The sequence below is a fragment of the Papaver somniferum genome, chromosome 3 (assembly GCF_003573695.1).
Source record: "Papaver somniferum cultivar HN1 chromosome 3, ASM357369v1, whole genome shotgun sequence".
NCBI classification, from domain to species: Eukaryota; Viridiplantae; Streptophyta; class Magnoliopsida; order Ranunculales; family Papaveraceae; genus Papaver; species Papaver somniferum.
In genome coordinates, this window is record NC_039360.1 from 34,430,463 (window position 1) to 34,455,751 (window position 25,289).

Sequence of the window (25,289 nt, forward strand, 5' to 3'; positions counted from 1 at the left end):
CTTACTGCTGAACAAGTGACATGGCGCCCATGGGAATCATACAGAGAAGTTCTTGCATCTGATATGGGATGCACGGCTACGCGGCTATCAGACTCGAGATATATATTTTCTTACATGGGCATTGTGAGTTAATTTGTAAATTTTATTATATAACATACTTTTTTCTATATAACATACTTACTATATAACATACTTTTTTCCTATATAACATACTTACTAAATTCTTATTCCCTTTCTAACTGTACAGCACAATGTATCTTGGTGAAAGGTGTTGGCGGCAAAACCATTGTACTTTCGCTGTTCCTATAAGACTACACACAGTTATAGGGGATATTGGCAATATTCAAGCCGAACGCCTAAAAAAAGAAGGTTTGGTCGATGCAACAGAGATAGTGCAAGTTGTTAAAGATTATGATATATATTTACAATACTGGACAATGGTAACCAACTCCAAAGATTACGTGACTCATCCTATTTGGGAAGCCCAAACATATGGGTATGTCGGTGACTTGTATACGGTCCCAATTGAACAACCTGTTGAACATGTACATATCCCTCCTCCACATCTATTATCCCACGTAAGTGTACTTTCGACTTTTTATTGTACGTTCGATTTTTGTTGGTATATTTGTACTTATATATTTTATTTTTTCTTGACAGCATGAAGCTTACACATTATTTCAAGAAAATGCTGATTTTAATCAACAATTTCGCGAATTTACATTAAAACAAACGAAGGAGAGGATGGACGTTATTATGTCGAAAGAAGCAGAAATACAAAGGCTAAATAATGCGAACGTTGATTTGCAGCAACAACTATCTCTTTTCCGTATGCCGCACACTGTCCAACCTCAGCTTGGATACGGTTCCTTTTCCCAAACCCTGCCATCACAAGTTTGGAGTGGTATGAATCAAGGATCAGCTTCAACAATGTCCTCAGTCAATACCAATCCGAGAACGCACATGCCTTTTGTGGCACCAAGATCGTCCACTTCGGATAATGATAATATGAAGGGTTAATTTGTTATGACTATTTAGATGACTGTCTTTGGAGTTATCTTTTCTTATCTTATATAGTATAGTCATATCATATATAGTATAGTCTAATCATATATAGTATTGTCATATCAGGTCACTGACAAACACTTTATCTTTTTTGGAAAACACATTTGCGTGAACCCAAAAAAATATCTATTTTTGGTTTTTTTAATGCTCTTGAAAATGGGTTATAAATTAAAGACTGGTTTCACTCAATATATGAATAACAATACATCTCTTCTGCTTCATAGTAATGGAACACTATGAGAAAACCGCTCATTATTGCTCTTCTGTTTTTCTTCTTCATCTTCTTCTTCTAATAGTAGTTTTTATTCCTCGGATGATGATGCAATAGCAATTATGCAAAATAACATGGCCGTTAGTTTGGGAGTCCTTGTTACAAATTCAAAATGGCCTCAAACTCGTATCAGAATACCAAGAGATCGTGAGTCAGGGGCTGAACTTCTATGGAACGACTATTTCTCTCCGTACCCAAACCAACCACCCAATGTTTTTCGCAGAAGATTTAGAATGCGTCGACAATTGTTTAACCGGATAGTGGAAGGTGTTACCAATGCAAACAGATATTTTGTTCAAAAGCCCGATGCTTGTGGAGTTTTAGGATTAAACCCTCATCAAAAAGTAACAGCAGCAGTACGAATGTTAGCTTACGGATGTGCGGCAGATGCAATAGACGAGTACTTACGCATAGGAGAAACAACTGTGCTGGAAGCTACTCGTAGGTTCTGTAAGACGATTGTGAATTTGTATGGGAAAGAATATTTGCGTGAACCAACGGCTGGTGATATTGAACTGTTGCTCAAGCAAAACAAAGACCGGGGATTTCCTGGGATGCTGGGTAGTCTAGATTGCATGCATTGGAAATGGGATAAATGTCCGTCGGCAGAATCTGGGGATTACACCGCGTATAAAGGGAGCGAAAGTATCGTGTTGGAGGCAGTGGTGTCGTATGACCTATGGTTTTGGCATGCTTTTTTTGGTATGCCCGGTTCTAACAACGATATTAATGTTATGAACCGTTCATATGTTTTTCGAAGTCTTGTAACAGGAAAAGCACCGCCGGTGAGCTATGAGGTGAACGGACATTCATATGATATGCCGTATTATCTAGGTGATGGAATATACCCAGAGATTCCTACTAATATTACGGCCATTAAACATCCGGTGGGTAGGAAAAAGGAAATATTTTCATCGATGCAAGAGGGTGCAAGAAAAGATGTTGAACGGGGATTTGGTGTACTTCAACAACAATTTGGAATCATCAAACAACCTGCAAGAATGTGGAATCCAGATGTGCTTGCCTATATCATGAAAACTTGTATTATCTTACATAATATGATAGTCGAGGATGAGCGTCTACCCGGTGACTGGCCACATGTTTATGAACAACGTAGCAACGCAACACCGGTTAATATATTAAGAGGCAATAGTGACGAGTTTTCCCAAATTAGAGCTCAGCAACGCCGATGTGTAATGCGTAACAAAGATGCACATATTCGCTTGCGTGATGACTTGATCGAATATATATGGGCAGAATATGGGAATTAAAAATTGTCGTTTGTCATTTCCTTTCTATTATCTCTTTGTATGTAAACATCCTCAAGTTTTAATTAAGGTCGTATGTTTCAAAAAAGTAGAAATTTAATTCAAATCAACGGAAGTAAATTTAAAATCCAAAAATTACATAATAATAATGCTAATTGTTCAGATACTAAGAAATTTAAAACATAATAATACTAATAATACTACTAATCACTAAATAGGAGAAATAATTAAGGTTTGAACTATTCCGCCTTTGTGTTAAGATTGGTTTCTTTTATTCCGAACTATGTCCGCCCTGCGAAGTCGGAAGTACTCTTGTTGTACAGGTTCCATTTTTTCAAGATCCATCATAATGATGCGAAATTCTTCGTCTTCAGCTTGCTTGGCTATTTTTGCAGCATGTTCAGCTTGTTTTGCTGCAAACTCTGCTGCTCTTTGTTCCATCTTGAATCTTGATTGTGCTTGGTAATGAGTATTGAAATTTTGTTTTTCTTTAATAATTATTCCCATCAATTCCTCTTGGTGACTGGATTTCTCTCTCCCTGTTTTCTTCAATCTTTTTGCTGCTTTTTTCCCCATCTTACGAAGATATGTGTTCTCTATGTCTCCCCCATCTGTGTCGTTACCGGTCTCTCCTTGAGTTGTTGTTTGCGGTCCTTCATCATCTTCCTCGTTATTCTCATAAGTGTCCAAATCATGCGTCGTATCGAATACAAAAGTCGATCGTCGATTATATTTTATATTTTCTAACACAACTTGGTAGCACTCTTCGTGCTTAAATTTTTTCCCATCGTTGCATTCCTTGAACCTCTTGTTAACTTCTTCAAGCTGTTAATGTTTTTAAAAACACTTAAGTACATGGGCGCTTATTAAATATTAGAAAACAATGGTTGGAAAAATCAAGAATGCTTACCTTCTTTTCAGGACCCCATCCAGTATGATATTCACCTTCAACTTCTGCCTCTTTTGCCGAAAATAACGCCACATCTTTACTTATTCCATGATATCTTTTTTTCCAAGAACTCCAAGACCGCTCTGGATTATTAGGTAAATGAAGTTCAATATCATCCTTGATACGAGTCCACAATGTCGCCTCTGATTGATCAGCTCCAACACTAGAATCTTGAGATATAGATAAATGAATTTTACACATTGTTACATCTTCGATTGTCGTAAAATTTGGACCTCGTGCTACTCTTGGTGCCATTGTAAGCGAATCCGTGAAAATTTTCCAACTGATTTGAAAGCAGAAACAATATTTCTTCTTATTGGTGTGGATAGTTTGAAGTATTGGTCGTGGGAAAATGTCACAGGATCTCATGTGTATATATAGGTGTTTCTTCCGAAAAAACCGAAATGTCTTCCAAACTTTCCAACGTTCCAAATTATCCAACGTTCCATTTTCTTCAACGTTCCATTTTCTTCAACGGTCGAATTACCAACGGTATAAAAAAATTTCAAAATCAATTTTGTCTAAGTATTTTTTTTTTTTAAACTCAAGCTTGGGGCGTTAACTATATAAACGCCTGGCGTGGGGCGTTAACTATATCAACGCCGGGATGGGGCGTTAATTATATCACCGCCTGGCATGGGGCGTTAATTATATCACCGCCTGTCTGGGGCGTTAACTATATAAATGACTGGCGTGAGGCGTTAACTATATCAACGCCTGAATGGGGCGTACACTTTATCAACGCCTGGCGTGGGGCGTTAAGAATATCAACGCCGGGCTGGGGCGTTTGTATAATCTTCGTCTAAATGGGGCGTTCATTTTATTAACGCCTGACGTGGGGCGTAAACTTTATCAACGTCCCAACAGGCGAACATTTTATCAACGCCTGAACCGGGCGTAACTTATATACACGCCTCTTTATGGGGCGATGACTTTACGTACGTTTCACAACAGGCGTAGATTATATATACGCCCGATGCCAAACGGTGATTATACCTCCGCTCCACTATATATAGTTTTGGTCTTGGTCCCAGACCAAATATGGTCTGGAATTTGGTTTTGGTCCAGATTTTAGTCTTTACTCCGTCCCGTTGCGTTTCGTCCCTGGATCATAATTATAGGTTTACTCGTCCATTGCAGTTGCTCTAAGGATTGCATAAATTACTCCCTCCGTCCCACTATTAAGTGACCTACTTGAAGTTTGCACAAATTTAAGGCAAGCAAGGAAAAAGAGATTTTTAAGCATTTTTTATAATTATATCCTTATGGATAATAATTAATGAAATTTTGAAATGATTTATCTCTCAAACTACACCACGGATGTTCGTAAACTTTATATCATTGAAAAGCATTTTAAAACACCTACGTAAAGAATATAAACATGCCTATCAAATTATGCATATTTTTTATATTTCTTATAATCAATTAAAAGGTAATTTTAGAAATATATCCTTGTTTAGTGATATAGGTCACTTAATGATGGGACAAAATTAAAAACCAAATAGATCACTTAAGGGGCTGTTTGGTAATGATTATAATAAGTGATTATGAGCTCATAATCAATTCTGTGAGCCATAATCCATTCTTAGGATGTTTGGTAATAATTATATTAATCAGTTATTTTCATCATAATTTAAAAAACCAATTATTTTTATAAACAACTAAAACTTGTTTTTAAAAATTAAAATAATTGATTCTCAATTTTATAAAAAAAAACACGGGTTTTCTTTTTCTTTTTTTTCGTTAGAAACTAAGCCGAGAGAGGGGAACGAGAGAAGAAATGGGGGAAGAAAAACCTAGATCTGGTTTGTCTCCTGTTTGATTTCGTCAATCGTTATCTGTTCGTCGAAGTTCACCACCTTCAGCAGTACTCTCCCTGTTATCTGTTCATCTCCCATTTTTTTGATCTGGTTTCTCTCCTGACGATTAATCTCGATCTTCTCTCACAGTTCTGTTGAAACCCAAACTAATGTGGTGAATTCATCTTCCTCAAAATCTGAAGAAATTCTTATCAAAATCAAAATCAGGTAAGTTTTCTTTAGTGGGTTATCAATTTTTTCTTTGTTAATTTCAATTTATCTCCCCTGTTATCTGTTCATCAGCAACTCACGATTAATCTCGATCTTCTCTCACAGTTCTGTTGAAACCCAAACTAAGGTGGTGAATTCATCTTCCTCAAAATCTGAAGAACTTCTTATCAAAATCAAAATCAAAATCAGGTAAGTTTTCTTTAGTGGGTTATCAATTTTTTTCTTTGTTAATTTAGTGTTTTGCTCTGATCTTGTTTGTGAAATTGCCCCACTGGTATTTACTAACATTTTCTTAAAAATTGGGTTCATTAGAATGTCGACTGAGACTGCCAAATGGTGTAATAGTTTGGAAAAAAGCCTATGTGAACTTTTGATAGTTCAAATACTTGGTGGTAAGAAGCCTAAATCATTTGTGAAAGAAGCTTGGATTGAAGTAAAAGATGAATTCAACAAGAAAAATGGACAGAATTTTACTATGGATCAAATTAAGAATAGGTATAATTTGTTCAGGGTTAGACACAATGACATGAAGAAGCTCATGTCCCTTAGTGTCTTTGAATGGGATTCGGAAGATAAAAAGATTATAGTTGACGACGAAGGAGTGTGGGATGCATATCTTGGGGTAAATTTAATTGACATCACCCTTTTTGTTGTTATTGTAGGTTGTATTTTGATTTGTGAATTATTGTGGGTAGTAGTCAGTAGATAATTTGTACTGTTTTGACGTAGAATACCCGGATAAAAAAAAAGTATAAGACAAATGGTTGCCCTATCTATGAAGAGTTGTGTACCATTTTTGGCGGTTCAACTGCAACTGGTTCTAATGCGTATGCTTCGGCTCAGAGCGTAGATGATGATACTCCAGTTAAGTCCTCGAGGCAGGGGTCGTCCGTTGTTGGGGTGGAAGAAGTAAGTGAAAGCTCAACAGAGAAAGCTAATGAAAGAGGAAAGCGAAAAGCTCCAACAACAATTGATTATGGTCAAACTAAGAGAGCTACAAGTACTGCTGGTCTGAGTGAAGCTTTGTTTGCTATTGCTGATGCCACAAAAGCTAAACATGTTATTGATTTGGATAAGGATCCTTTTTCAATTCCAAATTGTACAAAGTATTTGCAATCTCTTGATGGCGTGAGTGTTCGAAGTTTAATGGGGGCGTTAGAGAAGTTTCAAGATGCTGGATGGAGACAAGTTTTTATGTCACTAGATCCTAATAATCAGAAGGAATGGCTGAAGAATCTCGGGTCTTAGAGTTTGTGAGAGGTTTTAGAGTACTAGGCTAATGTTTATGTCATTTGAACCTTTGTTGAAATGGTCGTTTCATTTTATGATTAGAACTGGATGTTTTTGTTTGTTTTGAGAATGTTAAAGACATGAATGATATAAGTAACTAGTAGGTTTAATGATTAATAGTTAATAGATTTGGTTTTGTTAACTTGGCTTTATGAATGTGGTTCTTAATTTGTCTTACTTGTTCTTACTTTACTAATGTAGCATACTTTTTTAATGTAGCATACTTTACTGTGTCTCTCTCTCTTGTTCTTACTTGTTTCATTTGTTTTTCAGGAAATGGCCTACAGATAATAAGCATTTAAACAACATCATTGATTAGAGTTTTTGACGGGTCGTATTCTGAATTCAGTTAAATGGCCAAAGAAGTTACCAGCCAGGTAGCCTTCCTCTATATGAAACTTAAAAAGTTGGTCTGCAATCTTTAAATAATGTTGTTCAATATGCTAGACTAGACTAGATTCTAATAATTTCATACACTGTCTTGACAGCATAATTTCATACACTGTCTGTTACTTTGTTTTGCCTTTTGGAGAACTACTAGTTTCCCATTTTTTAGTATAATTTCATACATTGTCCGTTACTGTTGATAACAACAGCCAATTCAAGTTAAATTGTATACTTTTGAAACTAGATTTCTGAACAGCTCATGTGCTGGATAGGATTGTTTATCTGTGTTTATTAGGTGGTGAACCTGGTGGTTAAGGGGGTTCTGGTTTAATGTGTCTTTAGATGGCTTTTTATCATTGGAATTGAAATGAATTTGATTTGGTTGGTTTTCTTGTGGTTTGATAAGAGTTTGTTGGTTTATTCATGTGTGCGTGTTTAGTTCTTTTTTGATTGCAACCGCCAATCTCTCTGCATAGTTTTTTTTGGATTAGTTTCTCTTTTTTTCATTTGATTTGCTTCTGCCTTAGTTTAATTGTCACTTCTGTTGTTTGTTACCCATTTATCATATATCTTCTTGTAAGTACATGCTTGAGATGAAATGAATCTTATGATCTGCTGGTTTTTTTTTTTTAACTTTTTACTTATTTAGTGTTCAGTGTTTTAAGACATTGCATGTGGTTTTACTTAATTTGGATCTCTCTACTTACAAAGAATTCATTCATGTTTCTACTTTGATCACTTGTGTAGAAAGTTGTCAAGGTTTAGACTGTTAATAGCATGTGGTTTATTGTTTTCAATTTTTCTTACACCCATCATGTATACCTGTTAATGTTTATGGGAGCAGTAGACTGGTAGTGAATCTGAGGCTAAGAAGAATTGAATTTAATTCTTGTTAATAATTGTTTGTATATATTAGGATATGGACTCCGAAGAAGAGCTTGAAGAACGCACCTTATTACTTGTGGTTGCAGCAGTTATAGAAAACGTTAAGGGTCGCATATGTAAGGAACCTTGTAGAACTTCTATACTTACGGGACATCAACACATGCAAGAGATTTTGCACGGACATCCCCGTAGATGTTATGAGCAGTATCGCATGGAGAAGTTTGTTTTCTTAAGGTTGACTCACATTTTAAGAGAAAGAGAACTTTTACGTGACGGTCGATGGGTCACCATAGAAGAGCAGTTGGCGATTTTCCTTCTCACGATTGGACATAATGAAGATAATAGAATGTTACAAGAAAGATTTCAACATTCCGGTGAAACTATAAGTAGATACTTCAATGAAGTATTGAGAGCCATCATGGAACTTTCCAAGGAACTTATAAAACCTCCTTCTTTTTCTGAGACTCCAGCTGAAATACTCAACAACTCTAAATATTTCCCATGGTTCAAGGTACGTCAGATGATATCTCTTATAGCTTTGTCTTTTTTTTCTTCCCATTTTTAACTTATATCCATAAATATTTTATAGGATTGTATTGGCGCTATAGACGGAACACATATTAAAGTGATTGTACCACTAGCCCAACAAACACCATACTTCGATAGGAAAGGAAATATATCACAAAACGTGATGGCAATATGTTCGTTTGATTTGAAATTCACATATATCTACGCTGGATGGGAAGGATCGGCAAATGATTCAAGAATTTTATGGGAAGCTTTGAGTAATAGAAGTTTGATGTTTCCTCATGCCCCTGAAGGTTAGTTAATTTTGCTATACATTTTTCCTGCAATGGTCCCTGGAAATTTTTTTTGTTTACAGTGATTATTCATTAGCATGATAATAAACTATTTCAGTTAGGGTAGTTCAGAATAGTTTATCTTGTTGTTGTGCGTATAAATAGAAAGATCTAATCTATACAAAGACACTCTCCTAATATTGTACATAAATATATTCTAGTCCAATATATTCCTGCAGCAGTTTGAAAATTGGCCAAGCCATAATGATCTAGTATATGCAGTAGTTTCAACCATCTGCAGTCTGAGTATTTAGGTCATATCCTTCATCTAAAAGTATGTCAGTAGATTTACGGTTTCAGTAGCAGAACTTGTAGTTTACAATCATAAAGCAAGCGCTTGTGCAGTCCCAACAGCAACCTGAAATCTTTAAGACTAGTTAAGCTGTCCTCTTCCACTACTAGTGCTGGTATAGACGATGGCTAGTAATAACCTTACAAAATAACCATATTAAGATGAATAAGTGTAACTAGGCTCCCAAACTATACGCTGTCGTTTGTGTACCATGTCTTCTTTCTGACCAGAATGCTTTTCCTTCTTGTGAATTCCCTCTACTTGTATTGTGACTAACGATGTTATTGCTGTTGAATATTCTCCGACATTGTTTACATTTTTAGGAAAGTATTATGTTGTTGATGCTGGATATCCAAACATGCCTGGTTTTCTTGCTCCATATCGGGGAGTTCGTTATCACTTACATGACCGTAGAAGAGGAAGCAATGGAAGGTTCATTGCAAAGGAGTTGTTTAATTTTGGGCATTCTTCATTAAGGAATGCAATCGAGCGAAGCTTTGGAGTTCTTAAATCTCGTTTTCCAATTTTGAGAGATCCTGCCTCATTTCCATACAACACCCAGGTATAAATATTAATAGCAACATGTGCAATTCACAATTTCATTAGGACGGAATCCAAGTCTGACGAACTGTTTGCATATTATGCAAATGAAGAAAATGTCATAGATGTTGATACATCCCCATCTGATGAACCGGCGTTTAGTGGTATGTACGCACATCAACAAAGAAGAAGTGAAATGAATCACGTGAGAGATGAAATTGCCGATGCCATGTATAGGTTTCGATACCGAAACTAGCTAAGATCAAATTGCTAGTGTATTGAAGAACTATGATTAAATTTGTGTGCTGTGGTTTATAAAAAAACACTAAAATCATAATGATAAACATGTGTACCAAACAACTTCTCATTTTAATCATTTTTCATTTTTTGATAATTAATTATTCCAAAAAGTTGTTTGTTAAAATTTATTTCAAAAATAATTATGATATAATCATTTTTCAGTTTATGATTATCTATAATTATAAATAGATAATTATAATGGTTACCAAACAAGGCCTAATGGTGGGACGGAGGGAGTATTAAGTTAAGAAACTAGAAAATATATAATTTTTTTAGGGAAAATTAGTTTCTGTTGATTTTATGTTTGTAAAGGATTCCTATTCCTGCTACGTGTAACTTCAGTTAGCTTTCCTTCTTTCGGATGGTAGTGTTATATAAATAGAGGCCTTGCATCTTCTTATTAGAGAGTATCATCTTAAATAAATCCAACCATAGAAATTTAGACCAAGGTGATTTGTCTTTGTTTAATTATTATTAATCTTCTTTCTTTCGATTAGGGATCTTAAATATTATTTATAAATAGTTGTAAACAAAATTTCAGTCAGTGATACATTGTGTTGCCTTTTTTCTTTTTATTCAGTGACACTTTGATATGGAACATGGTAGTGGTAGTGGTAGCAGGAGGAAGAGTCGTCGTAATCAGAATGTTTCCGATACCTCTCTGCACTCCTCAATTCCCTCTCAGGGTTCATTCACTCCCCTTACTCCCTATCTCAAACAACCCCAATATTATGTAGATGGAGAAGTGTATTATCATGAGGTTGATTGTTATGACAAATATGAGGATTCCGCAGAATCTCAACAATCTGGTGATGATGCTGCATCACCATTTAATCCTGACGAGAATATATATATGCCCATAATTACCTTGCCTCCTTATCAGTATGATCCGGTAGAACGGGAACTTTTGATTGCTAAGTTCCATGCGGACATGAAGGGTATTCCAGAGGATGAAGACACAGAAGGTGTATTTGCCATTACGTTTGATGGGCATTATAGGAAAAAGACGGGGATTGGTGGTTATGGTGCCATGTTGTGGCGTGGCGGAGAGGAGGATGGTGGTCCTCTCTATGCTGTTAGTGGAGGTTCCAAATTGTCGGTTTCAGCATTTTATCATGCTTTGGAGGGGTTCCTGCATGGGCTAGATCTTGCTTACACTTTAGACGTCCAAGCAGTTTTCTTGGCGTGCAACTCTAAAAGAGTGTTGGGGACACCCAGTCGGTGTTTTACCAACTTGGAAAAAGGTAAATGTGACTATCACCCTCAACCTCAAGATGAAAAAAATACATTTTTATTGTGTGCTCCTTGCCTTGAGGACAAGCTAAAGATGCATGAGCGAGCTCCTGTCTTGGACATTATGAGGAGGATACTGGAGAAGGGAAGACGCTATCGTCGTCATGCTCCTTGGATAGCCTCTTACCAAAAAATTTGGAATGAACCTGCGGATTACTTGGCAAAGTATCGACTCATTCCTGGGACGAAAAGGGTATTTGAACCTAAATCCTTCCCTGATAAATTGAAGGCTCTTATTAGTCGGTTCGGAGGCCATACTCCTTTTGTTATCCGTTAGTTTAATTTATTTATTTTTAACTCATTGCTACATTAGATACCATATCTTGCTCGTTGTTGCGTCCAAAGAAAACATTCATTTCAGTGTTTAGAGTACAAAATTATCGTCTCAATGCTAGTGTATGTATGTACAAAATAGTATCAAGGATCAGTGCTCATTCCGAAAGGAAATGGAATATATGGAACGAACAACAAATTTATATGTACAAAATGATTGTTCATACTGACGCCGGTATAGAGGATCAATTCTGGGTGAAGAAACAATGGATGATAAAGTTGAGATTGTTAATTGTGCCAGACTCTGGGTTGTGTTTTACCTTTGACACCAAATATTTATGAAGGCGAAGGAGGCTGCAAAAGTATGTTTCCAGGAGAGGTCCTGACGAGAAACAAATGAAACAGATTAACTACTGGAAGACTCATTGTGCGTCAAATCATGTTAGTATAATATGAAGTGAAGAGTTGAACGATTCGTCGTACTTGAGATTCAAGTCTCTTTTCTCCAAAAGGTTGTTCGGAATCTGACCCCTCAGGTTGTTGTTCTGTAAGAAGCTGAAATGAAAGGAATAGCAGCATTATTTAGTGAAACATGAGTGACTTAAATTATCATATCCCCAAGGAAAAATGAAGTCCATACTGCCTCGACAATATGATTAACTTGTTTATTGTCTAGTCATGTTTATATATGTGACCAACCAGTGTAGTTAAATAGAATAAGCATGAACTGCACAAGGATGGGGAGCTTACAGTTCACCAAGGCTTCCAATTTTCCCCAGCGATGAAGGAATATATCCATCCAGCTGGTTATCCTCCAGATGCCTGTATAAACAAATGAAAACAAGTTAGAAACAACCACTTCTTAAAGGTGATTCAATGCAAAACTACAGAGTTGTCCTGGTGATGTTTCACGGCTCGGACATTGTAGAGGAACTTATGTCTCTTTCTTAGCTTGGACCTTGTGCTATAAAGGTGCACCTGCAAGAGATTTTCTATACATAGTTGGAAGGTGCAATCTCCTCTTTGCATACTTTGTGCTTCTGAACAGGAAACAAGCTCCCATTTATCTCTTCATTGCAGTTTTACTAGTATTTTCTACTTTTTTGATAGCATAGGATTAAAGAGAGTAAACTTACAATGTCTTCAGCAACTGTAGTTTTTCAAGATCAGGAATGGTCCCTGTCAAACTGTTATTCCCCAGCCAGCTGTGTAATTTAAAGTCTCGGATCATTAGCCGTGACATCATTTGCCGCAATATCAGAGAGATGAGTTTGAAAAACTTACATATCCGTTAAAGCAGTCATATTGGAAATATGCCTCGAAATATATCCCGAAAGAGCCATACTTGTCAAGTTTCTGGAGGAAGCATCAAACGGCGTAAGTTTCTGTAGAAAGCGTCAAAACATATGCCAAGTATCATAAGCCAAACTTACAAAGAGACCACTCGAACACGAGGTCCTGTTGAACACGCAACTCCAGTCCATGCATGTTCCGGAGGTATACAAGGATCACCGTTCCAATCAATAGGGGGATTTTCAAAACCATTCTTTAAACTCTCCATAGCCGTTACTGTAATTTAACATCATCCGTTAAGGCATGGGTCACAGAATGAGCAGAAAAAACACTAACCTCAGCCAGCCCTTACTCTTGAAACTCTCACAAACTGAATAAAATCGTGTGCATGGGTCATACAAATGGCTTTAACTTATTCGGAACTTTGTCACCGGTTAGTGATGCTATCAAATTAGAGACTCCGTAGGAAATGAAAAAAGAGTTTAGCAAAACAAACCATCTCGTATTAGAGTCCTTCCTCCAAGGGGTAGTAGGTTGAAAATCTCTCCAGCATTAATAAAAGGGCCAACAACTGATCCTTCAACAGGAATCAGACTTATGGTATTACGACCCGAAAGAGGCCAGCGTGACGCAAAGACAACAGCCCCAGCTGTGGTTGCATTCAGATTTTGATAATATTGTATCCCATTTATGGTAATGTTGAAAACTCTTGACGATGAATTACGCCCATCTGCAAAGTACAGCGCGATATAGTAGGTGGAGTTTGGAAGTGATACCGTAGGCCATTGCAAATCCAAATTCACAGGGCTTTCTTGCTCCGTCGTTAATGCAGTCTCAAATACATTCAAAGGAGGGAGATTCCAAAACCCAGCCACATCAATATCTTTTACACTTTTTGGTGTGGAGTAACTTTCCCCAGATGGCTTCCACATTCTATCAAATGGATCATCCGGATATCTGTACATTATAACAACTCAAACCAAATAATATCAAGATTACTTTCTACAATACACCCTGCCCATAGATACAAAGAACGCATATTATCACGGTACAAAAAAAAACGTCGCCGGAACTAGTCTAGTAAGTAATAATGTTGATTTCTTGATATTCATAAATTTCTAAGAACAAGGAGGACTAACCTGATGAGGGTTTGAGGGTACCCAAAGCTGTTCCTTGCAACCAAATTCAATCCAAAATTTCCGAAATCCGTAGTATTATAAACCGAATCATCCAGCCGAATCAATTCCAAAGCGTTAATAAAAGGATCAGATTCGGTATATGTATTGATCGCAACACAAACACTGATTGCTTTAACTCTAGCAACAAAAACACCTTCATAATAAGATGGAACTCCATTATAAAAATCATCAGTAGTATTTACAATTCCCCAAATTGTCCCATCAATTATCTGATCAAACACAGGTGGAACCGGAAAATCATTTCCATTAACTCCCCCATAGAAATAACTCGTACGGATGAGGTACTTTGCTCGAGGAACAGCAGGAACATCGTAACAGAACTTTTTACGCGAACCGTCGCCTAGCGGAAATGATCGGAGAGTTTGAAGATGTTTAGGAAGAAAATCTGGGATTGGATTTAGTGTTTTGGGAATTCCAGATGAGATGAAACTGAAATCCAGTTCCCATTCTTGAAATCCTGATGTATTAGTATTAGTTGCCCCACAATCAATGAAGGTACCTTGAGGAGGTGGATGTTGACAATTAATAATGGGTATGGTGGTGAAGAATAAACAGAGGAATACAAACAGTAGCAGGGAGACAAACGGAAAAGCCATTATTTGAAACTATTTGGTATAACTGGAATTTGAGGATTTTGATTTTGAAGGTTTAGGAATTGAAAAGGTCTTTAATGGATGAAGTGATGAGGAAGGGATGTGGAAGGGACAAAGTCAATGAAGTGGAGTTTTTAGAGAAAAAGAAAATTTCTTTTTAAGTAAATAAATTTACAGAGTAGGTGGGACTTGGGAGAATTCACGCGGGAACAAGAAAAAAACAGCCATCTTTTCTGGTCTTAGATGCAGTCAACTTTGTAGGCGAAGCTGCTGATGAGGCTAAGTGTAGACACACACTGGTATAGTTGTTGACCGAATAGGTCCTTTTGGGTCTCATCTGGATACCCGTGTATACCTAGCCTACTAATTATACTTGGATACAAATTTGTTTCTTCAGAAACAAAACTATTTTGGAGCACAAAAAGCTGACATTTTTGTTTCTAGAAGTTATTCTGTAAAATTATTGACAAACTGACTTCTAACTTTTCAATTTCCAGAAGTCAAAAAGCAACTTCTGATTGTACATCCAAACTCCCTATAAATGTTTTGTGCAAATTTGTACCCAGTCAGGGTATCAGCATGACTTCTTTTTAACCATGCAAGCAAAAGCTAAACTCCTATAAAAGAATTACTGGAGGAAATAGTAAAGAATTACAGATCATTACTGGAGCAAATAGTAAAGAACCTGTGGAGTGAGAAAAGTTTCATTCAATAATTCAATGTTGCAACATTACATTACATTTGATAATCAACAGACATCTCGACAAAAAAACTGACCTTGGAACGGGAAGGGCTATCCACTTCATTCACATATTTCTTTTTGTGGTTGCTCTTCAGGAAGGGGAGTGGCGTCATGGTTAGATTTGATATGACTTGTCTGGGCAAGGGACGCATAGTCAATGTTTTGATCAGGTTCACCATCATGATTCAATCTGGTTTCACTTGATTGTTGAGTAGATGCAACATCACTCTCTTTTGGCAAAGGGAATTTTTCTGAGGGCAGCTTGGGAAGAGACTTTCTGAGTGACTGCTTAGATTGCTGAGGTTGTGACACTTTGGCAGGGCTGTCTCTTGAAACTCTCTCGTCCAAACTCATCCTGGCAGGCCGACCAATTTGACTTGCATTACCTATGGTGTTAGCCACAGGTGACATTTTCGGGCGGCCAAGTTTAGGAGACTTAGCTCTCGTAGGTGGTATCTGTTCATTACCAGAAAGTACAAACCAAATATCAATCACGATTTCAAAAGCCCGTATCACAGGCAAAAATGACTAACTAATTTGGCTGGGAGAAATTACCCAAGCTTACCGAGGAACAAAACTGAGTTGGAAAATTCAACCATCCGTAAAAATAAAAACAATAAATGTCCCATGTTATTACTTGTGATGTACAGTTAACATGCGAGTCAGTGCATACGAAATGAAAGGCACTGAGCTGGACAACATTCATGAACAGAAAATAGAAACGTACCTTCTTCAGTTCCACCTTAGCAGGAGCTGGTTCCTGATAAAAATTTGGCATTGGTGTAGCTTTAAAGGCTAATTTCTTCCTTAGACGCTTAAGCTCAGCTTCTTGAGTCTCCTATAAAATGGATTGTTCCACAAAAGTTAATCAATAGCTTCTCAGAAATCAAATCAATTAGTAAGCTATCTTTTCCTGCATCAGAAAAATGAGTCACCTTGGATTTTTCTTGTAATGTACTTTCCTCTACTTCCTTTGCGTGAATCTTCTCCTCGAGTTTTGAGTAGAACTGTCCAATCAATTGAAACCACCTTTAGTTGATACAGTGCAGATAGTTCAATGTTCTATATTTGTGAGAGAAGATAAACAAACTGTGTAGTGAAAGTTGTTAGGAGGCCAAGGGCCTAAAAATCTAGCAAGCTTAGGCGGATGTACAATTTAGATAGAAGGATGTCTCATAAACTTTAAATACTTATAACAGACTAATGGAGGCCAGGATTATAGACAGACCTCTTTTCTTTTCTCAGCTCGCTCATCACACTTAAAACTGAAGCCATAGGAAGGCATATTACCCACTCTCTGGGGTTTTGGGTCTCCTGCAGTCGGACTTCTAGAAAGAACTTAAGGATATATCAAAAGCTTAAATGAAACATAGCATAGCATTACGGAACATTGGAAGCTCTGTATCAATTGACATTAAAGAGGATACGAGGAAGCCAAATGAGCATTTTCTTCAGCTTTACCCACAGAAGCTTGATTAAGAGGCTTTAGATTCTTCATTTGCTCCCTACAAAAAATATAAATATCACCAACTGGCAGACATCCAAATGAAAAAGATTTTAATATTGAAATGACATCGAACCGTAATATAAAATATATTAGAATCACTAGACTTTGTAGAGGTATTAAGGCTCCAATGTCCTTTCTCCGTATTTAGGATGGGCATACAGTGTAAACAGTATAATAGCCGGAAGTGGGAAATGGAAAGTAAGGAGAGAAAAAAATGGACTGAGAACTTACTTCAGACCATGACCTTGAGACTGTGAGACCTTCAATCCAGAATCCTGTCAATGCAAATATGGGTGATCCGATCAGTATTACAGAATGCAATGGGTTGCAACCATAATTGTTAAGAAAAAACAATGATTTCATTTACGAAATAGAATGTTTAAGTGGGTAGGACTGTTACTTGCACATGCAAAGCAGCAAGCGGTGTTGATCCTGATTTCTTTGGCTTGATTGGGTCAACAATTTTGTTGCGCTCAGCACTTTTCCCACTACTAGATGAACCATTTGAGACAGCAGTTTCTGCATCCTTATCTTTCCCATCTTTGACCTTTTTAGATAAGGTTGCCGAAAGACGTTTAGGGTTGGAAGGCTTCTCACTCTTGCTCTTACCCTGGCTCTTACACGGTTCAGAATCCTTCATTCGATCCTTAACTTTCTCAACTGATTCCTATAACAGATTGGAACTTTAAGGTAAATTTGAAAAATTAATAAACTAAATAAAGGAGAATAACCACATGAACATATTCAATCAAACATACCTTAGATACAGACAAACCGCTCATTTCCTCGTGAATTTTTGATCCATCTCCAACTCCACCTACCAATGAGTTAACAGTCTCTGTGTCTCCCAGTGACAACACATTTTCTATACTACTATTGGCAATCATGTTTACTTTGTTTAAAGCCAAATTTTCCCCTAACTGCTCATTAACACTATTTCCAAATTCCGTATTGGTTACAGCGTCACTTTCAGGTTTATAAGATTCCATCGCAAACTGAAATATAAAAGTTAAATGAAATTCATAAGTGCCTCATCTCCTGAAATGATAATAAACTGTTCATCTCTATCTTTTACAGCCTATAACCACCAGAGCTACATCATATATCCTATATCCGCTAGGATGACATCGAGTATGACCACATTGTCAAATTCTTGAACGTCAAATACAGATAAACATTTTGGTTTTAGTTTATACGTTGTATTAGTTGGAAAGCAGGAAAATACATGATAACGAAGATACCACATTTAGGCTTCCTAAAGTTCCCATAAAGTAATTCTGAACAGGGACTTCCAAAAATCACTCCAGATTTGAAGTTAAACACCAAACTAGATACAACAAAATGATCTCATATTGACATTAGGTGCTACACATTGCTAATTACTAAAGCCATATCTCCAATCACACTAGGGCAACACATAAAAAAAATGCTCCCTTTTGCACAACATCACAAACTAGGGCAGCATAGAAAGAAACCCTTTTCTTCAAACATCAATTAAAACTGAGTACATTCTACAAAAAATCAATGGCACATCCACAAATCTAATTAACCCCCATTGCTTTACTAGTACTAGTAAAGATCAAAGTAATCACATGATGATTTAGACAAAGAAAGGAAACCTAAACAATATCATATTTAATAATGAGGTTGAATGTATCTTACATTGATATGATTACTTTACTCCTCCAGGATTAAACAACCTCCATTGAAAATTTAAACTTGAGATTCAATAAAAGAAGAAGAAGAAGAAAGAATATTATATTATTCTATTTAAGGTGGAAGTGGAAGTGTTTAGAGTGATTAGCAACAACCATCTGAAATACCATGACTCTTAACCAGCAGAGATCCAAGATAGTGAAAGTGTTGGTGCAACCACATCTGTAGTTGTTGTTCAGAGAGAGAGAGAGAGGAAGGAAGAAGAAGAGAAAATGTTTGGACTTTAGATAGTGAAAATGAAATCACTGGATTTGAGGGGGTAAGATTGGGAATTTAATGTTTTAAGAGTAAAGATGGTATAAAGACACGCGCCATTCACGTGCACTGTGTTTGTGAAATTCTGACAAAATTATAATTTTAGCGCGTGGTTTTCTATGTTTTGATCCAATGGCTGAGAATAAGTTTTTTTTGAAAGGTGAAGAGAAAAAGAAAAAATTAATTTGAAACGTAAAGTAACAATTGAAATGATAAAAAAAATTTACCTTTTTACCTAGTTAACTGTGTATTACAAGATCACCGTAAACGGAAAGTTTGGTTGTCTGGATTTGATTTTGTATCTGATTTAGTTCGAATCAGATGTCAAATCATTTGTTTTGGTTTTCTAACTTCATATTTGACTCGAAAGTGTTTGAATCAGGTACAATTTTATGTTTGTGTTTAATAGTTTTCGAGACGGATATTATAAATCAGATTCAGATTCAATCAAGTTCTTAAATTCCGAATATCATCTAATTTACATCACTACTGTTCTCAATTTTCAAATTGTTCTGGAGAAAAAAAAAATGCAAGTGGCATCTTTGTTAGATGCATGTAATATTGCATCAAAATGGTAAAGACAAATTTTCTACATCGGGTGCACTAGTTTTGCCACCATGGGATTAAACCTAGCTGACACTATGTTTGATCTGCACAAATGATAAATTCATTATTGAGCCTCTTTTATTCAAGACTTCTAGCGTCTTTTACCATCTTAAAAGTTGCAGCGGGCCCGTATATTATCTTGGCTCTCCTGCAACTGGTAAACCATAAAGGCATAAACCCATACCCATCGAAGAAGTGACTTAACATAGCACTGCCTTTCTGTGAATTTGGTGTTATCCTTTTTTACAATCTTATGCTCTATGCATGTCTAATATAGTAGGGCCACTGGCTCAGCCTCAGTGCACAAAAATGTTGGACTCCAACATGTGCAAATACAAATTTGGAGGAGGCATGAGGTCCCAGTTCTTGCTGGGTGGGGACTTTTGCCATACATGTTGCATTATGCAATGAGATCCCCAGCATCACAGCTTTATTCTCTAGTCTGGTGATAAAATCCAATCTTAAGTTTGTGATCTCGCTTTCATTACTTCTTTGAAGGTGTTTCACTAGTCAATGTTATCCTTTCACATATCCTACTGAAGCGACATAACGTTCTTTTCCTTTCCCGATCACTATGACATGACACAACTATTTTAGCATTGAAAGTAAATAATGGTGCGAAATACAGAATTAATAGAATGTGGTTACAGACCTGTGCTCTTTTTCATAGTGGTTGTTAAGCTTGGCAGAAAATCTGAAACACGTTATCTGAGGAGTGAGGACTGCGACTTAACGGTTAAAATATTGGATGCCACTCTGGTGCATGTACAGCTTGAAGCTCCACTTACCTTTCAACTTGATAGCCGATAAAGAAGTGATGGGAACCATCAAAGATGACATTGAAAAGAAGATCATAACATGATTGATTTAGAATATTTTTGAAAATTTTCAAATAAATCGTATACATGAGTTTATTACTTTATGTACTAACAGACAATGATCATAGTTACAATATGAAGGGTGACCAAAATTATTTTCAGGCATCTTTCCACATGGCACCTGAATTCACAAGTTTGATATAAGCATTTTTGAAATCTTCGAAGAATTTTCTCTGGTCATCCGCATATGTATTGATCCACCTGCACATACAAGGGATTCATACCAAGTTAAACATGTTACGCTATATGGACTAATGCTACAAGGACCTTTTGCTTGGACCACAACAGCATATCAAGGGATGTGGCAACTGATGCAGCAAAACTGGAGGTGGATTTTTAAAAAGGACATACAAACCTTAAGCATTCTTCATCCTCGACAAGTACATGATCTGATGGAAGCCCAATCATATTAGCTGAAGGCACAAAATAGATTACCATGATATAAGGGGAAAAAAACGAAACCGAGAGAGAAAATACTGGAGGGAATTCCACAGTTGTGGTCAAATGTTGTTTGTTCGACCAGGGCATTACCCTTTAGAGTAGGTTGTGGAGTAAATTATGTATGAAAATAAGCATAGAGGTATCACCTGAGGACGCCCACGGTTTCTCTAGAAGTATTTTGTAGTAGGAATTGTCAAAAACAGTTGGACTCCCAAAACCTTTACCACCAATAGTATGAGCTCCAGATAATGCTACAAGTTCTTGTGTACTGCCATTCAAGAGTTCATTGACAAACATGTTGGATGAAGAATAGATAGTAGTATGACTGTCGGAAAAAAGTATTGAGAATACGAAACGAACTAAATAGTGACCAGTTGCCGTACTCCACTTTAACCACTTAGCAAATATTATAAAAATCAAAAGTCTATAAATGACTAAATATAAGCAACAATGCTGAAACTGTTAAACATAAACTCACGAGAATCCTTTGCTTAAAAAGGATCGCTTCAAAGCAGAAGCATTCAGAGTTTCTTCAGGAAGCTTCCCTTCCGGATCGGGTACCCTACAAGGAAAACTGACCTTTGTAAATATGGATTCTGGCTACATCAACTGGAAGTTGAATATGCACTACAGAGCTACAATGAGTGAACACTAACTGAGTTCCAACAGTTCATGGATAAATCAATTTCTTAAGATTATCCCAAATAAAACAAAGTTCGGGAATAGTCAACTGAATGTTTAGAATCATAACCAAGCATGTGACATTTTGCTTACGTTAAATCTTTCCTTCCTAACTGAACTGGGATGAGGGGACCTCCGCAAAGGGAAACTGCTTCTGCACCAGCTACAGCGATCAAGTCCGCCCAAGAAACTAAAAAGAAACAAATACGACCAAAAACATAGGACATCTTAAGTTATTCATGACGGGTATAGAGTACTCGTGAATCACACAATGAAATAGTTTATGCTAGTACTAACCTGGTTCTGTTCCATCAAGCTCACTTTTCACTTTCTCTAGAATCTAAACAACAACGCATCTACTGACAAGTTAGCTGGAAAGTTTATAGTTGATCAGACAGTTTTTACTTGCAGCCAGTATGGGATTATTGGAGTATATGTAAATTCGGGATTATTGCAGCCAGTACGACATGGCATTCATATGTACTTTGTTGTGTGTGTTAGAGACTGAGAGACGATACCTTGACAGATTTTTTAAGTCCAGCATTTTCGGGTCTATCAAGTTCATAAACTATGGAACCATTCATACCACCTGCGAGAAAACTTATTTGTGTAGAGCAACCAATTATAAAGGAAACACAGAAACAGTGATATTAAAGTACAATAACAAAAGCTGCTAACTAAATAACGGAAAGTGATCATGAGGATAAAGTTTAATGCATCATGTTATTCTCATACATGAAGAATAACCATATTTTGTCTGCACGATTACTCGATGATAACAAATTACAAGACATTACTGAGTTCATTCAGACCTTAACGCGCTTCTTACAAGTTACGAGTGATCGAGGTTGCTGAGTTTCTAAGGTTAGCCACAATTTACAAGGAACCAATTTTACACTGCTGGGCTGTGTTTGTGCAACAGTAGCTGAGTTTGGTGAGACCAGTAAATAGTATTTGTGTTCTAATATCACTGTTAAACCTACATGTCTAGTCTAGATATGGGTTGATGCATCAAAAACCCATACCATTGCTCAAAATGCTTTTGCACATTGGTTTCACAACTATTTCTATTTTCATCCATGTCTAGTCTTGACAAGACAGTGCTCTGAGCACAACAACGACCAGAATATATCGACAATAGCTACATCAGATTGGAGTCAAACATTCCAGATACAACTAAAATCCAATCGAATTTGAGTCTTCACAAACAAAACGATAATTACTTACCTGATTTTTCATTCATATCAAACGTTCCTGCATCATGAAAAACCAGACGAAGTACACCTGCTGCTTTGCCCTTGGTCAATGCTTTCCTTACTCCTTCTCGTATTACCAATGTTTTGTCTGTCACCAACCTTCAATATGCGGCCAATTTCATGAAAATAGAATATCAGCTCCGAACATCATCCACAGTGGTAAAATGGAAAAATACGAATTGAGCAGTGAATTGAACTTACTCTGCTGCCTGAACACCAAATCCATTGAATCCAATTAAGGGAAGAAGAACAGTAGCTGCAATGATAACTGCTCTCCTTCTATACAACACACTATCGCCAAATCCATTTACACCTGCAAATGTAAAGAGGAATCTGTAAAAATCAATAGCTTTTGGATTGAAACATTTGTAGAATCGTTGAATCTAGATTGAAGATTAAATCAGGGAGATAAAAGTATAGCTTACTAGGAATTTCGTTATTGATGTTTCTGGCGGAAGAAGAAGATGTTGATAAGGATGGAGAGGAGGAGGCTTCGATTACTTTTCCGCCAGATTTGAACTGAATGATCTTTCCTTTAATGGCGGGAGTTTTGAACTGGAGAGAGGAAGAGAGATGATTGATGGAGAAGAGAAACGAAGAATCGAAACGAGTAGTCATCTACAATGAACGGTTCACGCTTCTTCTTCCGGTAACCAAGACCAGCTTTATGGAATGGGGAGTATTAGGCTGGGAGAATCGGAGGCCCGTTAATGAGCAAATATGCCCATTGGCACTCCCACGGTGGACCGGGCATATGGGTAAATAGGATGGGTGAATGGTAAAATTTGTGCCTTTGCCCATCTGGTCTCCCGTTGAAACGATCTGTTCAACTTAGGTTGGTTCCTATCCACCTGGCATTTCTAAGATTTGTCCCTTTTGCATCCATTATGATTATGGCAAAGTGGCGAACATTGTTACAGAATAACAAAAAAGATTTTCGATACGAGTTGTTACAATGTTTTAAAATTATTGCCCAAATATAATGTATTATTGTTAAAAGAAAATTAATTTATTAGGTTATAATTTTTAATTTTCAATTTTTAAAGGCAAGTCTAAGTACCCAAAAATTAAAAACAGAAGTTTAATTATCTACTTTACTTTCTTTAAATAAGGTCTAATTTTCAAACTAATTTTTTACAAGAAATTTTTTAATTAGACGATAAAAACTTAAACAAAGACTTCTATAAAAAAAATCTCGGATGATTTGATCTCATGTTTATCGTTATTTAACGTAACTTCTGATCGATGCGTTTTTGAGATGATCTCCTTTGTTTTTTTGACTTGTACTGAGGTTAACTTTTCCTTGATTTTCCTAGCATTGAACTCTACCTTTTAGACGGTGGTTTGACTTGGTTAATATCAAAAACTTGAATCCACCAAGCTTTGGTATGTCAAGGTTGGTTGTCATATTTTAGTATCAAAACTCAATTAGAGTCGCTTGATTAAATGTACTAGAGTCAACTTCATTTAGGTTAGACTAGAAAGTCTAGGCATATTGAGACATACAAGTATTATTACCTTGGGGATATGAAGATTGTGAAGACGTATCGACTACAATGAAGACATCATCCTTCCACTTGAGGTATTGTGATACCGACTTGACTTGTTTCCATTCATATCGTTACTTTCAAGTCGTTTAAGATTGAAAACATAATACGCGAGGTTATATATAAATCTTTACTATTAGACTTGGTCCTTTTAGTATGATCAAAGTGTCAAGGATGAGTATTTGATACGAAGTATAACATTTATCTTTTGAACTTCGTAGATGTGACATCGGCATAATCTATTGAACTCGTTACTTGATTGTGTATTAGATATAGGTGTGATTTCATCCTAGGAAACTATGTTTGATTACATATGTTTAAAGGAAGTACATGTACGAAACTTATTTCTTAATCGAAAGGAAATCAATAGGCGTTTTGGTATAGTTTTCATTGAAGATCTATTGGATGACCAATTCGAACCCAGGTAATATCTTTGGTAGAACCGATCTTGACTTATGTTGAGAGCTATAGTAGAACCGATCTTTACCTAGTTTGGGATATGCGGTAGAACCGATCTTGACTTATGTTGAGATCCTTGGTAGAACCGATCCTTACCTATTTTTGGATACATGGTAGAATCGATCTTAACCATTACTGAGAGTCTTTGTAGAACTGATCCTTACGTATATTGGGATACTTGGTAGAACCGATCCTAAATATTGTTGGGAGTCATGGTAGAACCGATCTTAACATATGTTAGGAGTCATAGAAGTATCGTTCCCAAGAGAAAAATCGATCCTTCATATTCATATATTACTTTATGGTTTTGTGTGAGTTTGGAATTAGGATTTGCTAAATAGGAAAATTCTGGATGGCGACCTAATTTGGACATTAATACAATTCTTATATTTTATTGTCCAAAGATATTCCTT

At 36.6% G+C, this 25,289-nt stretch overlaps 5 protein-coding genes across 7 annotated transcripts; 2 read left to right on the plus strand and 3 right to left on the minus strand.

Moving 5' to 3' along the window:
* The first annotated feature begins 5,896 nt into the window (after window positions 1-5,896).
* On the plus strand, window positions 5,897-6,831 carry LOC113359275. The gene is made up of 2 exons (XM_026602938.1): window positions 5,897-6,205; window positions 6,313-6,831. The coding sequence occupies exons 1-2, from the start codon at window positions 5,897-5,899 to the stop codon at window positions 6,829-6,831; spliced, it is 828 nt and encodes a 275-aa protein (XP_026458723.1).
* Window positions 6,832-7,226: 395 nt separating this feature from the next.
* On the plus strand, window positions 7,227-9,865 carry LOC113359276 (protein ALP1-like). The gene is made up of 4 exons (XM_026602939.1): window positions 7,227-7,250; window positions 8,177-8,656; window positions 8,735-8,966; window positions 9,621-9,865. The coding sequence occupies exons 1-4, from the start codon at window positions 7,227-7,229 to the stop codon at window positions 9,863-9,865; spliced, it is 981 nt and encodes a 326-aa protein (XP_026458724.1).
* A 1,996-nt stretch (window positions 9,866-11,861) lies between these two features.
* On the minus strand, window positions 11,862-14,898 carry LOC113355816 (probable LRR receptor-like serine/threonine-protein kinase At1g67720). The gene is made up of 8 exons (XM_026598765.1): window positions 14,136-14,898; window positions 13,493-13,953; window positions 13,137-13,272; window positions 12,988-13,059; window positions 12,840-12,908; window positions 12,454-12,525; window positions 12,187-12,258; window positions 11,862-12,085 (listed from the first exon to the last, which is right to left on the minus strand). Exons 1-8 carry the CDS (start codon window positions 14,789-14,791, stop codon window positions 12,040-12,042), a joined length of 1,584 nt encoding a protein of 527 aa, XP_026454550.1. The 5' UTR covers window positions 14,792-14,898; the 3' UTR covers window positions 11,862-12,039.
* Window positions 14,899-15,462: 564 nt separating this feature from the next.
* Window positions 15,463-19,001, minus strand: LOC113355817 (protein WVD2-like 5). Its single transcript, XM_026598766.1, has 9 exons — window positions 18,700-19,001; window positions 17,796-18,032; window positions 17,438-17,704; window positions 17,269-17,312; window positions 16,958-17,035; window positions 16,759-16,858; window positions 16,466-16,537; window positions 16,258-16,368; window positions 15,463-15,986 (listed from the first exon to the last, which is right to left on the minus strand). The coding sequence occupies exons 2-9, from the start codon at window positions 18,024-18,026 to the stop codon at window positions 15,591-15,593; spliced, it is 1,299 nt and encodes a 432-aa protein (XP_026454551.1). The 5' UTR covers window positions 18,027-18,032; window positions 18,700-19,001; the 3' UTR covers window positions 15,463-15,590.
* A 1,455-nt stretch (window positions 19,002-20,456) lies between these two features.
* LOC113361130 (putative L-ascorbate peroxidase 6) lies at window positions 20,457-23,529 on the minus strand. Of its 3 annotated transcripts, none has more exons than XM_026604481.1 (10): window positions 23,296-23,529; window positions 23,072-23,183; window positions 22,842-22,969; window positions 22,133-22,203; window positions 21,912-21,954; window positions 21,708-21,804; window positions 21,412-21,495; window positions 21,080-21,201; window positions 20,848-20,881; window positions 20,457-20,693 (listed from the first exon to the last, which is right to left on the minus strand). In XM_026604481.1, the coding sequence occupies exons 1-10, from the start codon at window positions 23,486-23,488 to the stop codon at window positions 20,591-20,593; spliced, it is 987 nt and encodes a 328-aa protein (XP_026460266.1). In that variant the 5' UTR covers window positions 23,489-23,529; the 3' UTR covers window positions 20,457-20,590. The 3 variants fall into 3 exon arrangements, with proteins under 3 accessions (XP_026460266.1, XP_026460265.1, XP_026460267.1); XM_026604480.1 differs by having other exon boundaries at window positions 20,848-20,905; XM_026604482.1 differs by lacking the exons at window positions 21,912-21,954; window positions 22,133-22,203 and having other exon boundaries at window positions 20,848-20,905.
* Between the last annotated feature and the right edge of the window lie 1,760 nt (window positions 23,530-25,289).